The sequence below is a fragment of the Kogia breviceps genome, chromosome 3 (genome assembly GCF_026419965.1).
Source record: "Kogia breviceps isolate mKogBre1 chromosome 3, mKogBre1 haplotype 1, whole genome shotgun sequence".
NCBI classification, from domain to species: domain Eukaryota; kingdom Metazoa; phylum Chordata; class Mammalia; order Artiodactyla; family Physeteridae; genus Kogia; species Kogia breviceps.
Window position 1 is genome coordinate 24,185,026 of NC_081312.1, and position 18,192 is coordinate 24,203,217.

Below are 18,192 nucleotides of genomic sequence, written 5' to 3' on the forward strand. Positions count from 1 at the left end.
GTGTGGAGAAAGGGGAACCCTCTTGCACTGCTCGTGGGAATGTAAATTGATACAGCCACTGTGCAGCACAGTATGGAGGTTCCTTAAAAAACTAAAAATAGAATTACCATATCATCTAACAATCCCACTACTGGGCATATACTCAGAGAAAACCATAATTCAAAAAGACACATGCACCCCAATGTTCACTGGAGCACTATTTACAATAGCCAGGTCACGGAAGCAACCTAAATGCCCATCAACAGATGAATGGATAAAGAAGTTGTGGTACATATATACAATGGAATATTACTCAGCCATAGAAAGAACGAAATTGGGTCATTTGTTGAGACGTGAATGGATCTAGAAACTGTCATACAGAGTGAAGTAATCAGAAAGAGAAAAACAAATATCGTATATTAACACATATATGTGGAACCTAGAAAAATAGTACAGATGAACCCGGTTTGCAGAGCAGAAATTGAGACACAGACATAGAGAACAAACGTATGGACACCAAGGGGGGAAAGCGGCAGGGGGTTGAGGGTGGGGGTGCAATGAATTGGGAGATTGGAATTGACATGTATACACTGATGTCTATAAAACTGATGACTAATAAGAACCTGCTGTATAAAAAAAATAAATAAAATTTAAAAAAAAATTTTATCTTTGAATTTTTTTTTAAGTGATGTTGAAAGGGAGCCTTCGTTCATGCCCGGTCTTGGCCCTCAGGATGAGTGCTTGGCCACCCTCTTCTCTACCTCCATCCAGGAAACAACTGCTGCTACTTTCTGCCCTTTGTGCTGAGCCATGGGGTGGAGTCTCTTGTGTGACTGTGAGGGCCTGCACTCACCCCATGAGTATCCTCATGCTTGAGGGAGCACATCAGATGGCAAATTTAGAAAAAAGAAAAGAAAAACACCATCACAGGTAGAGAGAGACAGGGTGTTAAAGAAAAGGGAAAGCTTCTTTCCTGCTTTTTTAACAAGGGGTTCACATTTTCATTTTGCACTAGGCTCCACAAATTATGTAGGCGGTTCTGCCTACTGCACATAATTATTGTGGGATTATAGAATACATGTAACAACTGAAAATATTATGTGGCCCAAAATAAATGCTCATTAAACACTGGCCCATTTTTGTTGTTTTTGTTTTTTCTGTATATACCTCTTCATGGGAAAACATATAGGCGTGGCACTTGTACCACTCAGCTTTACCAGGGACAGCTTAACCTCTCTGGCATTAAACTGAACCCTTGATCCCTGTGACTTTGGTAGGTGAGGATCCTCACTCTTCACAATATGACCTTACTTGGAGTGAGAGAAAAAGCCCTGAATTCACTTCACACAAGGTTCTATACCAGCTGCTACATTAAAACCCTGGAAGTTATCTCGGGCACACTCAGCTTCTTCACACAGTGATTCCTGTCTTGTCTCCTGTGAAATATTTTACAAAAGAAGCAATTTCTTTTGAAAAATCAGAAAGGTTAGGCAAGTACCCAGGAGGCCTGGGGTAACTGATGTTTCTATTGTTACAAGTTCAAATGATCAACGAGCAATCCAAGCTGTGAGACATGAGGGCCACAGGAGTGACCGTGGGTTCTGGTGCCTGTTTAAATGCTGGGATGAAAATCACATGGTTGGGAGCAAGGCTTCCGTTCAATTACTTTTCTTCTTCATCAAATGATGTTATAGCTATTACTGCTAATAATGACGGCTCAGAGAAATTGCCTCAGGGACAAGGGCTAAGGAGCAGTAGGGCAGGTATAACTGAACCCACAAGTTCTTTTCTTCCCACCAGGTAATGCTGCCACCCATGCTGTTGTTGTTTGTTTTTGTTTTGTTTTTCTGCTCTGAGTAATGTTCCTCATTCTCTTTAGGATCAGTTTGAAGCTTAAAGAGGCCTATAAAAATAATACAGGAAAGGGGCTTCCCTGGTGGCGCATTGGTTGGGAGTCCGCCTGACGATGCAGGGGACGCGGGTTCGTGCCCCGGTCCGGGAAGATCCCATGTGCCGCGGAGCGGCTGGGCCCGTGAGCCATGGCCGCTGAGCCTGCGCGTCCGGATCCTGTGCTCCGCAATGGGAGAAGCCACAACAGGGAGAGGCCCGCATACCGCAAAAAAAAAAAAAAAAAAAAAAAAAAAAAAAAAAAAAAAAAAAAAAAAAAAAAAAAAAAAAAACAGGAAAGAGTATAGATTTCTATCCAGGGTGGGTGAGACACAAAACCTACACGATTTGACATGTACAGAACAATACTGCCCAAAAGTAATTTGTGCTTCCGATGTTTCTTTGAACAATCAGAAGAAGAATCAGATCAATTTGAAATCACATTTCCTCATTTTAAATGTTAGCCTTCTAACATAGTAGTATTTAGTAAGGATTTCTAAAAACGTATTTCCCTTTAGGACCTGGACAAATATCCTTAACATGGTATTCTAATTGCATCTGCTGAGATTTCCTTCTTTGTAAATATGGAACAATTTTCCTCTTACTAAGTAATCTGTATTCATTCATGGAGATTTCTCTTGTCATCCAAAGTTTCAAGTCATTAGGCTTATAATTATTAATCCAATAAATGTGCATTAATGCCAACTATATGTCTGGCACCGGCTAGACAGTGAAGATACAGTGACAAATAGGACACTTTCCCAAACCCTGAGGAATCCAAAGATTGGTTCAGGAGGTACACATGTAAGCAGGTAAAGCAACACAAATGTGATTAAGACTTCTGAAAGTTGTGCATTCAGGGTGCTCTGGAACTTTAGAGATGAACAAACCTAGACACGCCTGAGGAAGGGAAGGATTCACACGAGTGGTGACCCCTGAGCTGTCATGAAGGATGAGAGAAGCGGTTGGCTATGGAGATACAGACAGAAATGGTACACAGTGCATAAGGTGAAACATGGATGCAGAAACGGAGGTATAAGAGAGCTTGGGGAAGTCGGGTAACCACAAACTGTTTGCTGAGACTAGAGCACTAGGGTCTAATGGAAAGAGACAAAAGACAAGGAATACCAACTAGGCATCTGGCGCATGGAGGATGACTCAGCAATCAGCAGTTATGGCATTGCAACACTACCCTGTTCTTAGACATCCCTATGTCTGTGATAATTCCTAATTCATCCTCTATGCATCCCTAAATGCCAAGTACCTTCTGGTCACAGAATTAAGCAGTGCCTTAGAGACTACTTATGAATAAGAACGGGACACTAATATTCCTATAAAGCTGAGGTGAGGAAGCCTGACTCTGGAAAGGTCAAGGTTACAGAAAAGACAAGCTAAAGAAATAGGATTTATTAGTGACTAGATGCAGCGTCTTTTGTGAGGACCATTAGCCCTTGTTCTGGAGTGCTGACTGCGTTCATCTGAGCATCAACATTTCAGCATCTGAGCTGGAGAGGCAATATGTGCTGTTGTGAGGAGCACAGCACTGGGGTCAGATATACTGAATGTGAGGCCAGGCAAAGCGTTTCACATGATTAAGTCTCATTTCTAAAATGAGGATAATAACACCTTCTAAGACCATGGTGAAGATTAAACAAGATCATGCACGCAAACTGCTCATCTCAGAGCCTGGCATGCAGAAAACAATCTTGGCTATAATCTTTACTGTAACTAGTAGCCATCTGTAAAGTCGATCACTTTATATAACAATAGCAAAGGTTTAAAATTTGTTACTGCAAATGTCCTTGTACGTGGACTTAGCAGCATCCATTTTTGCTGTAACAAAGGAAGAAAAGCATTCAGGGAAGATTTGTAAAGGGGAAAGAATGGGGTTGTGTCTTCACTTAGTGTTCAACTTTCTTGCCTTTGAGATGTCAATCGTGAGATTCTCATTCTACCAGGTATGTAGGGGGGTATGGATAAACTCAGTCATGGATAAGTACCTGGGCACTTACCTAGTCATTAGGGTAATAGAACACCTAGCTTTTCTATTTCTGATAATCGGCAAGTTGTTTTAAATTGGTTCCTTCATCAAATAGGGAGTTTGCTTGTAAATAACCATCAGTGAATCAAACAGTTAAGTTAAACATTCCAACGACTGACAGGTATACAATATGGCTTTAATTTCAACCATGAGTTTCTTCTTATAAGGAGATGGTAAAGCCTTCTCTAGCCATCCCCTAGGCCAATGGCTTCACCATATTGTCTTTATTAACCTTCTACTGTGTTTTCTTTTTCTTTGTGAGATCGGAAAGGTACAGAATTTTTTCTACAGCGATAAAACACATTCCTCTTATGCTACTCCATTACAAATACTCATGTGTGTCCTTTCTCTTGGTCTTTGCCTACTTTGCACACATTATGTGGTTGCCATCTGCTGCTTCCGCTCCTTTCCTGTTTTCTGTCTCTGCTGCTCTCACCACCCCGCTCCAGGGGTGTATCCTCCTTTTGGTCAGTGGGGTAGCTCCTTCTCCTTGGAAGGAAAAGGGCTTCCTGACAGACTGTCCCAGGAAAACCGCTCAGAGGAAATAGACCTTCTTCTCTCCACCTTGAACATTTCTAATTTTCTTACTTTTTATTTTCTTAAGAACAGAGGAATAGCCCCCTGTTTATTGCTTTAGATTCTATCCTGCCCACGCTTGAGGGTAACATGAATTTCATTTCTCTGTCATCTCCTAGACTTCCGAACTAAACTTCACTCTATTCATAATGCTATTCGCCCAACAACGAAGAGCTTAGGTCACAATATCCTTCCCAATCTGGTATCTTTGCAGTGGTTTCCCTCCCCACCCCGCATTTTCAAAAACTAATTCTGAAGAATATCATGTCTCGTAGCATCATTAAAAGACTGCAACTTAGGTGACAAATAGTGCTCATTTGATTAAGAATCAGAAAATGGGGCTTCCCTGGTGGCGCAGTGGTTGAGAATCCGCCTGCCGATGCAGGAGACACGGGTTCGTGCCCGGGTCCGGGAAGATCCCACATGCCGCGGAGCGGCTGGGCCCGTGAGCCATGGCCTCTGAGCCTGTGCGTCGGGAGCCTGTGCTCCGCAACGGGAGAGGCCACAACAGTGAGAGGCCCGCGTACCACAAAAAAAAAAAAAAGAATCAGAAAATGAAATTTTTGAAGACTCATGCGTGCCACTAATCACCCCGAGACCTTATGCAATGCACGCACCCTCCAAAAGCCTTGGCTTCTCCATTTGTAATATGTTAGTATTTAAATATATGCCCCCGACAGGCCTACTGGGAGGATCCTGAACTCGTAACTGTTCAGAGACTTTGCTTCAGGGGATACGACCTCTATTACGTTTTGTCTCTCTTTTAGAACACACGCCTTTTAACATCTTCCTATTGAAATATAATGTCAGCCATTCAGGAAGACTTAGATTATTGTAACTAAGCACCATACACCTCTTGCTTTCACAAGCCTTTGGGGATGACAGCAAAATTGTTTTGTATACAAATATTATATAATCAGATGTAATCTGAAACAACTTCATTTTCAGAAGGAAAATGTAAACATCCCCTTTAAGATTTATTTCTCTAACTTCTAATAAACATCCAGTTAGAAGAAAGCCTTGTGATTTTAGTCACTTAATCAATAGAACAGCCAGAAAATTACTCTGTTTCTTTCAGAAGCAACATCCCCTGGTGTCTAAGTTTTCTTCCCAAAATTGATTCTAAAACTGAGAAAAACTCTGTTTGTTGAGATGCTCTGAATCAGTAGGGAGACTTGCACTTTGTCGTTAACCGTTCCAGAAATTCCATAATTCAAATTATAATCTTCTCCTAAATAATGTATGAGTGAAACCTGCTGCACTATATATATACTATATAGTGAAAAGCAACAAAAAAAGCAGTATATTCACTGATGCATTTATCTTGTTATCAAACAGGAATAAAGGGTTTGGATGGTAATGTTAACTTGCCAAATGGTTACTACATGTACTACACCTCACTGATAAAGTGATCCTTCCTAATTTTCAAAATATAAACTGTTCCTAAATATAAACAACTGTGCCTAACACTAATACTTAGTGAACCTGTCACCTTGTAAACCTTACTGCGCCAATTAGACAAATAAAATGGATCGGAGTATAAAAAGACATTTTCAAACTGTAGAAGAACAAGCAGAAACACCATTTATAGTCAAAATTAAAGCACCTGAAACCTCAGCTGTTGACATTTTGTATGGCTCTAAGCAGGTGGTCAGATGCAGGAGGACAAGCCAACACAGAAAAAGGAAAATAAGGAAGAAGATGGGACTAAGGAGACCCAGTGTTCAGGGCCTCAGCACTAGGAACATACATACATTGTGAAAAAAAGAAACCATTATGTTGAATGGAATACTGAAATGAACCGCTGCTGAATAAAATCTATGAGAAACTTATCTGGATTTTAAAGGTACATACATCTGAGTTTCAATTTCTCTAAGAGAAACAGAAAATGAGGGGGAAATGGGGGTGCGCCTAGTCTATGAGGATTCCTTCTGCATTTTCCTTGGAAATCCACAGTAGAAATCCCTAAAACTGACATCAACACCTGGAACCCAGTTAACTCTCAGGAAATTTTCATCAAATAAGTGAACAAAGAGTGGCAACATGTGATATTTACTGATACACATTCACCTTCCTTCATGAAATTCTTCTGACTCCAGCCAAAGCCTGGCCAAATTGGATTTCATGAAAACCTTCCTTTTGTCTGAAGTTCCCTGCTTTACAGAGAAAATAATATTTATTCTTTCAGATTATTAGGGATAAAAGAACAAATTCACTCCAGTTATTTTTCTTCCTTTTAGAATGACAACAAAACAAAGAGTTGTAGTTTATATTTTTCCGGCTTGTATCTCTGTATTGATTCCTAAGAGTACTTGTAAAAATAATAAATTAAGGTAGAGAAATGGGTACAATTCATTATCTCAGTGACTTAATTATTTTTTAAGTATACACTATGTCCAAGGTAGCTTCAGGTCATGAAAATCCTACAGTGGCCAGATATCAGCATAAAAATTTTAGGCTGGGCTTCCCTGGTGGCGCAGTGTTTGAGAGCCCGCCTGCCGATGCAGGGGACACGGGTTCGTGCCCCGGTCCGGGAAGATCCCACGTGCCGCGGAGCGGCTGGGCCCGTGAGCCATGGCCGCTGCGCCTGCGCGTCCGGAGCCTGTGCTCCGCAACGGGAGAGGCCACAGCAGTGAGAGGCCTGCGTACCGCAAAAAAAAAAAAAAAAATTTAGGCTGTGTTGACATAAGATATCACTATATATATGTACATATCTCCAAACTATGTACACTAATTTAATGGAAAAGTACAGTGGCTTGAACTGTGATTGTAAACAGTTCTAGGAGTCTATATCGCCGCTCTTCCCAGACAGTTCAGTTCACCATAGATCATTCCTAAATTGACAAGGTGTTTGCTCATTTTTAGGATGTTAAGATAGAGAAATTTTACTCCTTTATTTATCAACCTTCTCTAGAATTCAATAACTCTATCAACTTTGCTTATATCTATATACTTCGTGAAGTGTGTTTTAACTTCTTTGTTTTTTCCATCTCCTTTGCTATTTCCTCTGCTTCTTCCTTCTATGAGACAAAACACTCTCCTTGGGAAGCCACTTATTTATAATATAATGCTTCAGTCTCACTTCTGTCTACTCTTTAATTGGGTGCTTGATCCCAATCCCTTTATCCTTTCTAAAATCCAGATGGATTACAAATGTTAAAATACCTTCCTGAGTGGACTTTTCCATACCAGGAGCCCACTGTACATAAGAGAAGCAGACCAAAAGGTGATAGATTTGCATGTTAGAGCCCAGGGATCAGTTTCAAATCACAGAAAAAGTGGTCTTAGCTAAAGCCACTGAAAGAGACGTTCCTTCTTCTGTTTTTCTCTCTCCTAACCTGTGCTCAAAGGACATTCTCAGAATTTGGGGATGGATGGTAGTGTAGCTCTAACTGCTAAATGATCTTTAATTCTCTACTTCTCTGGGCATCATGTATAAATCTGATACGGCCTGAACCACCAGCCTTTGCGTATGTGTATGGAATATGTGTAATTTCAAGTACCCAAAGGTCCGCATGTGAATCTCTTAACATACTGACTTATGCGATGCTTCAACAAACGGGTTGAAACCAAAATACAAGATCTCCTAAGAAGGGTATGACCCTCTTCTCCTCTTGGTGAACTAGCCCTCCTTTCTCACAATGGTCTGAATAAACTTGATGACTTTTAAATCCATGCCAGGAATGTGCCAAGGAAGCCAGGCAGACAGTAATGTTCTTAGCCAGAACATTGCTGCAAAAACTCTTATTTCTCTGACTCTCTTTTATTTTAGCTCCTGTTTAGATTATACAAAATTGATATTAGAAGATATTAAAGTCACAAATATGATATCATTGAATCATATCTGTGTACTTTAAAGATAATATTTTCATTTTAGAACACTATTAAGCTTTTATTAAAATGATATCAGAGTCTCCAAGAGAAAAACAGAAGAACTCATAAAACCAAAATATTTTCATTAGTTCTGGGTTAACATGAAGTATTTGTTTATCATAACGCACTGAGGGGGGACAAAATGTGATGTTCTCGTCAACAGTATTAGTAATGCTATTGATGCAGAATCCAATGCAACTTTGATGGCCTTGAAAAGAGTTTATTATTGCCCTGAGTAACAGACTGAAGGAAGTAGGATGCTCATTTTACTGGCATCTATTAAGCTACCAAGGATGGTTTTAAGAATACACAGGTGTCCCTTCTTGAAGAAAAACAGTTCTCAAAAGATCATCTTTTCAGTTGAAATACTCCTGCTAATACTAGTCATCCTCATCATCACCCAAACTGTCACCATCACCACACATTTAGCACATGTTACGTTCTAGCTTCTGTTCTTACTCAAAGACGCAGATACTGTAATTATGCCCATTTTTACAACTGAGGAAACTGAGGGTTAAAGTAAATTGTCCACAGACACAAAACTCATTAGTGGTATAGAAAGGGTTGAACCCAGCCTATTTGGCTCCAGAGGCCTTTTGCTCTTTGTGATACTCAATGTTTAGGAAGCATCCTACTATCACAGACAAATCTGCCTGTTATTGATACTATGAATAAACTTACACATGGGGTATTTTATATGTCACAAGAAATATAAGACATTCCAAAGGGAAACAAAATTATGTGTTACCTTTTAGAATTCAGGTTTTGGTAAAAGTTGAAGTACACCATAATCGTTCCATTAAAAAGAACAAAGTCTCAGGTGTGCTGCTGACAGCTGGATAAAGGCTAATACATTATTGGATATAAGATTCTGCTTTGTGATGTTTTCCACCTTCACTAAAACTCTACTAAGAGAAGTGGTAGGATCAGGCTGACAGCAATGGTGATCCAAACCTTGGAACGGACACCAGAGAGGTTCTACACAGTTTTCTTCGCAGGGACTTAATAATGAAGAAGTCAGCCTTCCTGGCTGACCTGAGGTAAGCGTTTCTGAGTTACAGGGATAAGCTAAACAAGTCAGCTCTGGGATTTCTAGATGAAGTTGGCCTAAAGATGACGTCACTTATTCCGGTACCACAGACAGGGAAGACAGAGAAAAAGAGAAGAAAACCAGAAGTCCAGTGTAATAAATTTTAATGCCTACATTAAGCAAGAACCACCCACACACCCTGTCGGCTTTGCCAAAACACTGGCATTGAGTCTGCTCAGAAACCCAAAGCACAGAAGCGAAGGCAAAAAGCAAAAAAAAACAGGTGCGAGGCAGAGGAAGTGCAAGAGAAGGGATATTTAGTAAATACTAGTAGCTTTCAGAGGCATGACTTGGAGCCATGTAACATCCTTGGGATATTATTTCCTTGGCAGCTCGTATATTACCGTGCATCTCTATGACTCAAAGATTACAGAGTCTGTGGGAAGTGGACAAGATTATAAAAGCTGTTCTCAGACACAAATGACTACTTTGTAGCACTCCATCGTTTTAAGGTCAGTATATTCTTGTATGTCAAAGAAGGAAACAATTAATCTTATCACAGGTAAAGTAGTAAGGTTTCAAGTTCAAAGTAACTGGGGGGAGCTCTACATATACCTAAATAATCAGGCATATACACAAAACGCACGATTTCCTCACAACTTTCATGCGATATATGCCCTCCTTTCCAGAAGGATTGAGAAAACGGCCACACACAGAGGAATCAGCCTTTGAGAGAGAAAGATTGGAAAAGGGGGGGGGGGAACTGATATTCATTCATTTGTGTTCACTATATTCATTCACACTATACTCATATTTAATCAATATGAGGTCACTGTATTCATTCATATAGCACACAGCTTAAAAGGGGTGGGATGAAGGAGGGGCTATAGGAAATCGTAGGGCAGAGTCACAATCAGACGAGGTTAAAGACGACAAACCATTTTACAGACTTTCGTTTGAGCAAACACGCACGAGATCAACAAGAAGTTCATACCTGTTTTCAGAACTGCACGCCTCTTAGGTACTGCCAAGCCTCATGGAACTGGAACCGCAGGAATGAGTGATTTCCTCCAGAAACCCCCAGAAAGCAGCCCTGTTTTCTTTAGCTGCGCTCCAGGTCACCCTGGAGTTCAACCCACCATGATGACTGCCAACTCTGCTGCTCTTCTGCAGTTTTAAAGTCAGTTCTAAACTGGAAATTTCCTTACTACCTATTTTGAAATACCACCCCTGGCAGATGAATCAAACGTAGCGTATCCCCGATTCAACCAAAGACTTTGATTGGCACAGTCTCTAATAAACGTTTGGTGATAACAGCCTGAGAAGAGTTTATGGTGTGGTATTCTTGCAGGATCTGGAAAGCAGGGGTAGTAAGATTTGGAATGAGTAATGATAAGTAAATCATAGATATTATGGGGAAAGACAAAGTACTGGAAAAGAGAAAAGTAAGAAAGGGAGAAAGACAGAGAACCCGATTAGAAAATTGTTTCTGCTTCTTGGAAACCCTTGTCATGGAGCTGTATCAGTTACTGACAGATACCTGGGCCAGCCAAGAAAGCCAAAAGGAAAAAGGCTTTTGTCTTGTGATCACTGCCCTCTATCATGTCCGGTTGTTTTCTCCTCACACTGGAAGATGGTCCTTCTTCATGTTCTTCTTGCCATTAAAAAGACAGTCACATAAACCCTTGGAAATAGCCATTTCCCTGAACGAACAATATTTTGAGGCAGATGAACAGGAAAAAAAAAAAACACATGATGTCATTCAGTAATGTTACCTGACTGACTTTTCACAGAACAGGCATTCTAAAAATGAATTAACTGGAAAAATTCATGAACTTATATCCAAACTTAAAAGTTTAATTCACTATGTCCCTTCAAGAGAAAAAAGTTTTGTGTTGCAACTTGAGCAGTTACACCCTATGACAGTTACTGAAATGCCAGCTGGAGCTCAGGAGTAAGTGGAAAGTCCTTCCCTCTCACGTTCAGGCTGCAAATCAATCTTATTTCTTGTACTCTTCCAGTGAAAAACTGTGTAAGAGACAGGATCCGCACAACTTGAGATTACAGAAACAACTTGAGATTCTATAACAGGTTGAACTATGAACTCTGATATACGTGTGAGAAGAGGGGTTTGGAAGTTCTAGTCACCCGTAACTGTTTTATCTCCTAATTTAGTTGTATAGTCTTCTCAAACTTTTGTACCCAAGGGCCAATAATGGTGGGAATGGAATAGAGAAGATACACAATAAAAATGATAGGTCTTTGAATTCTTATGTTTTTTCTTAAAACATAAGAATAAGATTTATCTATTAAATAAGATTCATTTGTATTTCCATTCTTCTGCATCATATATCACTTTGCTTTCAATTCAAGTTTTCACTCCAAATCAACAATTAACTTCAAGAAAATGTATCACATATACTTTGTGACTCTACATTACCCTGGGTACACATCTATACACCTCAGCATTAAAGGACTTAGATTAGTTTGAGGAGCTTGTGTTTTGTTTTGTTTTGTTTCTATTCAACCCCTGTGCAACTAGTGGGCACTATGTATTCTTTCTCTGATGCTTTCACCAAAACTAACTTCCTTAGTATGTTAAAGATTTATCATGAGAATTCAAAATTGATTTTTCAAAATCCAATCTTGGCTTTTTACCTAAATATTGATTTAAACCAGTTATATTCTTTCTACTCTGTGATCAAAGTCAGGAACACACCTTTGCTGTGTGCATTTCCTCTCGATGCTGCTTTTGGTGGCTCTGAATAGAAAATATTTTATCAGGCTTAGAAAATCTGCTGGCATCTGTGTCCTGGAGGAGAATCACTGTATCCCAGGAGAAAGAATTTGGGAACTTGTCTTATGATGACTCTCCATGGCTGATCAGATGGAATATATGGAATTAAATGTAAGATAAAGTATGGATAGAACACAAAAAGCAGGCCCTGATACCCTGATCAAATTAACTCCCTCAGTTCTCTGTTCTGCAAATAAGTCTCTGAAGCCAGAAGGTGCCAGATTCAACTCTGGAAGACGTTTTCCACCTTCATGCTCAGCTTTCATCTTATTTCCTTCTGGAAACTAATGCAAAAGGAAAAGAAGAAGTTCTCTATAGATATGCTATATATTTTTAAGAAGCCAGACACAGATGACTACATGTTACATGATTCTGTTTATACAAAATGCCCAGAAAAGGCAAGTTTATAGAGACAAAAGCAGACCAACAGCTGTCTAGGACTATGGGTAGGAGAAGGGATTAACTGCAAAAGGACATAAGAGAAATTTGGGGAGTGTTGGAAATGTTCTAAAATGTGAATATGGTGATATTTGGACAACCCTAGAAATTTAATAAAAAAATCACTGAACTGTATAGGCTTACAATGGATGAACTCTGTGGTATGGAAATTATATATCAATAAAGCTGCTTAAAGAAAGAGAAAATGCCAGTCTTTGGAGAAAAAGGATGTTTCAATTAGACTTGTAATGATCTAAATATCATGAGAAATTTCTGGCTAATTAGAAATATTTAAACACAGCAATATAGGACATTGCTTAAATTAACTGAAAGTGATGCCAAGACAAGCAGAAAGCACTGTACTTTAGGAAGCTGTTGCTTGTATCAATTATTTCCATCTCTTTTTGTTGTTGTTGTTCATTCATATGGAACATTTGCCACCCAGAAGTGGATTTGGGCTTTATTAGTTCGTCATCCTGATAATACATCTCCCAAGAAAGAAGGTTAAACCAGCTAACACCTTTAAAATTTTTAGAAGGATGGGATAAACAAGTAAATGAAATGCAAGAGCCGATCTCCTTTTCTGAGTTTGTTCCTACAGAAAGACCCTAGCAAGGAAAGAAGCAAAGAATCAGAGGATGATACTGAGAATCATGTGTGTTAGATGCTCAATCAGGCCAATTTTGTCTTCCTGGTCCACAGGAAGACTGCATTTCCCAGTTTCCTCTGAGTTTAGGAGGGAACCATGTCTGACAAAATATAAGCAGAAGTGATGTATGGCATTTTCAGGCAAGGCAATAAAACATACTGCATAACTATCCAAGCTCTCTCTCTCTTCCCTATGGATAGAACGGGAAGTGAAAAACTCCAAGGTTGCTGAACCCAACTCATGGAAGAATCTTAGATGCCTGAATTACTTCTTTGAAGAGAGCTGACCAGGAGAGCTGCTCAACTGGCACTGGACTTTGCCAGAACAAGAAAGAAACCTTTTCTGTTGAGCCATTGAAATGCTGGGATTGTCTGTTGTAGCTTCTCACCCTAACCAATTAACCTAGTTGCTTAATTGTTATTTAATTGCCTTAACTAATATAACACGCTATAGAGCTCAAAGTATATTTCTTCCTTTTTATCACCTAGTTCTACTCTTTCCCTCAAGCCCATCTTTCCTCCTTCGCCTCCCATTCCCCTACTTCATGGCTCCAGTTAACGTGCACTTCTGAGACAGAGGAAGAAATGCGTGAGTAGTACTCAGCCTGTTCCTCATTAAGACCCTTCTTCAAGAGGTGGAATATTTGAATGGAATAAGGTTAAAAATAATAGTCTGCCATTCTTTATTCAGAAGAGCTAGAATGTTATCTCAAGTCTTTGGTTAAAATGTGACATTATTACCAAGAGCAATGCTTCGCCCACCCTCCTTAGGGAAAAAACAAAAACAAAACAAAAAACCCTACAGCGATAAATGCCAAGAAAGAAAAGTCAGAGTTGGCAGCCAGCTTGTGGGTCATGAACTTTGCTTTCATTTTCTGAAGCTTTTGGTAGTGGAGAAGTGCATTCTGGTTGCTCTAATGCTTTTGGTCCACCCCTGAGAGTTATTTTCCCAAAACAACAAATTACCATTTCAATTCATTTTCAAACTATGTCATTATCCAGGTCCTCTTTCCTCCTTTTCTGCATATAGAACAAATGCAAGGAAAGAAGAGAGGACCTGCCGCAATTCCGAAACCACACCCTGGGCCACGCTCAGCCCAAACCATCATCCCAACCCTTCAGCGTGTCAACCCCAGTTCCCCCCAACTCCACTGTCAAAAAATAAAATAATTCAAATAAAAAACAGCTCATAAAACAGTAAACAAAATAAAGTCAGTTTTCTTTTTTTTTTTTTAAAGAACAAAATGAAACTTGAGGGAAAACTTACTGGAGTTACAGTTTATCCTGATACAGTCTAGATGGGGAAAAATAAATGAAAGATGAAATTGCATCCTTCAAGGTAACAGCTGCAGACATCCAAAAACAATCAGTCCACCCTTCCGGGGACAGACACACGCAAGAAATGTGGCCATTTTATATATATATATACAGTATGCATAAGTTTAAGGGTGGGTGTATATGTACAGTATATTGATTAGTAAAGTTGGATACATATATATATACACACACACACATATATATATACACGTATGTATAGAGATATATACTGGTATACATATATATCCACAAGAGACACCGAGTAGGCTTCTTTTTTTTCTTTCAAAAATCCTATTCACTTATATAAAGTATTTCAAAACTGGACTTTGAAATATTAATTTTGTTAAACTTGGAAAATACTGCCAAAATTTCCCCACCAAATGCAGGTTTTAGTTTGTTTCCCTCTACAATTGGTTTTTCTTAAAATTTATCTTTAAAAGTAGCATCAAGATAATTTTTGTTTTAGTGTTTCAAAGATATATCACCAGTCTGACCATATTGTACCATTTAAAAAAATCTGTCCATAAAGTTTCTCAGTGCAGTGTTTAACCCTTTCTCTTTTTCTAAAACCAAACTCCCTCCACCCTCTCTCCTCAGGTCAGGCCCCAAATGCTATAGAAATTTATGTAGGCAGATTTGCCACTATCCTCAGAGGTGAGGAAAGGGTTAACACCACCTGGTCATTTTCTGTCATAAAATGGCCACTTGCAAACAGCTAACCGCACAAACACCCATCCCAGATTTTAGAGAGGCGGGCTCAGGTGCTGGGTAAAAGGAGTTGTATGATGTTATCATAATTGACTGGGGTCTCTGCTGTGGTTTCAAAGGCCCCCGGACCAACCCGCTCATGAAGCCCATCTCCGTCTTCCTGCCTGAATGCTCAGGCTGAATGAAGCGCCCACAGCATTTGAGGAGAAGGCGAGACAGGCACGTGGGGAGGAGGTCTTGGGCACCTTTGACATCCTACCTATTGCACTCTGTGATCCTGCATCTTGAAGAAGGAACATTCTTTTTTTTTTAATGGGAAAGAGAGGGAATAAAGGGTGGCTAATTTTCTTGTGCTGGTCACCAGACAAGGTATTTTGTGCCAGAGATCAGAGTATCTACCCTTTTATTAATATCTGTTTGGAGTCAGGGACACACAGCGTAACAGGTCTAGAGCAGAGTCAATGGGTGTTGGGAGGGGTTGGGCAGACGGTCAGAGAAGTGCCTCCGGTTAACTGTTACCAGGCTGCCCAGTTGAACCTAAGTTTGGTTTTCAATTGTGGGAATTCCTATAAGAATTTGTTTAAAGCCAGACATTAAAAGGTAGAAGTGAAACGATAAAGAGCAGGAGAAAATTACAGGAAAAAAATACAGTTAGAAACTGTGCTTTTCTTCTAGCTAAGGTTAACCCAATAGTTTTGGAGGACTTGTGGAAGATAATGCCACGATTTGAATTTCCTGAAGTAAACCATTTTAAGAAAGCGAGAAAGAAACCAGTGGCAAATGACAGGGCAGAATGAAACTACGTGAATCCAGATAGGAGCAATTTATAACACCCAAGCGTTCTGAGGAAGGGGGCAGGAAGCTTATTTGTTCCCCAGAAGAACATCTCTTGAGAAAAAATCTGGGTTTGGTTTCGTGCGGTTAGGTTTGTCATGTGTCGTCAACCGCAACAGAAAAGTGGGAGCAAACAGCCCTGGAGCAACTGGTACGATCACCGGACAGAGGAGGCCATGCCCCTGGTGAGGACTGGGAAAGGGGAGGGCAGGGAGGGAGGAGGAGGTGGGGCCTCGGCTGCCAGTTTGCCTACCATCACCCAAGGCTAGAGAAATGCCCCTCACTGATGGATTCAGGAAAGAGGGGAAGGAGAAGTATGGGTGTGCTTCAGAGAGGGAAAGGGAAAGAGTAAGCCTAAAGCAACAGCCCCAAGAACTTTAAACAAGAAGTGGTTTTCTGCTTTGGTTTCTGTGCTGCTGAGGATTTATTCGTAGTCAAGGACCTGGTCTAGGCAGAGGTGTTGGGTTGGGCTTGTCCTTCTGGGTTCACTCAAGTGGTTCCATGAACTGAATGGTGTCTTTAAAACAACGTGAGGGGCTTCCCTGGTGGCGCAGTGGTTGAGGGTCCGCCTGCCGATGCAGGGGACACGGGTTCGTGCCCCGGTCCGGGAAGATCCCACATGCCGCGGGGCGGCTGGGCCCGTGAGCCATGGCCGCTGAGCCTGCGCGTCCGGAGCCTGTGCTCTGCAACGGGAGAGGCCACAACAGTGAGAGGCCCGCGTACCGCAAAAAACAAAAACAAACAAAAAAAACAACGTGAGGACTTGGAGCTTTCAAGATAGCAGAAAATTGGGTATATTAAGTCAAGAAGTAAAAAATTATTTTGCTACTTTACTTGAAGAATAAGTTTGAGGAGAAAAATCTACCCCAGTTCCTTGTTCACAGGGTCTGAGAGGGTGGTCTTGATAGTGATGATGTATTTTTTTAATGAAAAATGAATCAGAAGAACTGAGCTGGGAAGGCAACTTCCTTTAGATCTCCAGTAGCAGCCGAAGTTCTCTCTCTGCCTGAGCCTTGGCATGGTATTTGAGGGATGTGGGTATGTGTGTGTGTGCTGTTCATTCTGTTTCAGTTTTTTCATTTAATTTTAGTAAATAAGGAGAAATTATTATTTTCTATATTAATGAGCTTCAGGTTGAACATGGAAGAGGTGAATGTTTCTAGGAGTTTTATGTGTCTTCAGTGGTACATACAGTAAACAGTAGTCTGCAAGTCCATGTTTCCAGAGAGAGAACATCTGGAGAATCTGAATGCAATTAACCAAGCTGCATGGCACTGCCTACAAGCCTCCACCACTGAAGAAGGGTTGCCTGCATTCTGCTGAGGATTCTTACAGGCCCATGAATGAGGCTGTACCAATACTGATTGACTTTTCTGCTGTATGGCTCAATTCAAACCAAGCACTAAGAAAAAGATGCCTTCCACGCATGTTTAAAAGGTGAGCATCCTGAAAGCAGTTAGAAGTCATTAAGTCTGTCACATCGCTAATCCACAGTATTGATCTGTGGAGGTAACAGATAACCCATGATGACTGAGTAGTTTAGAAACATGGGTAGTCCCACCTCTGTGACCTACTTTCTTTGTTTCACATCTATCAAGCAATCATAAAAACACTATTGATTTATCTCAGAAAGTTACTGTGAGATTAAAATAAGGTTTTCAAAATATTTAAAAATACTATAATATTAAAAATTATTATTATATCTTTTAATACTAAGAGATAAAAATATGATTGGTCAATGGCCAACCTCAAAGCTTTTAAAAACGTGCTATGTGTAGCTGGACATTGCTCATGGCTGCTACTGCCACGGCTGGCTATCTTCAGAAAGCAAGGCCCTTGGAAAAGCCTAGTCCCCTTGATATTTAAGGGACACGTTATATCAGAAAAATACAGACATTCATATCATGACCTTATATGTGTGAACAATTTGAAATAAACTGGAATATCATTCGTGCCTGTGCTAGAAAAGACTTAAATGGAGGGAGGGATCCTTTGAAATTAGTTTTGGGGATTGTGTACGTAAATGCACACTCTGCTTGGAGATGTTTTCTACTATAATGAAAA

General features: G+C 40.2%; 1 protein-coding gene across 27 annotated transcripts in view; it reads right to left on the minus strand.

Moving 5' to 3' along the window:
• The window catches only part of NRXN3 (neurexin 3), a 1,710,573-nt gene that overhangs the window by 1,049,081 nt on the left and 643,300 nt on the right, over window positions 1–18,192 (minus strand). For 23 of the 27 annotated variants that reach the window (XM_059057591.2, XM_067027951.1, XM_067027962.1 and 20 more), the window contains one exon: window positions 14,537–14,563. The exons of the other annotated variants lie outside the window; for them this stretch is intronic. In XM_059057591.2, coding sequence (XP_058913574.1) covers window positions 14,537–14,563 — 27 coding nt within the window. The remainder of the gene's footprint in view (window positions 1–14,536; window positions 14,564–18,192) is intronic. 27 annotated transcript variants of the gene reach the window in all.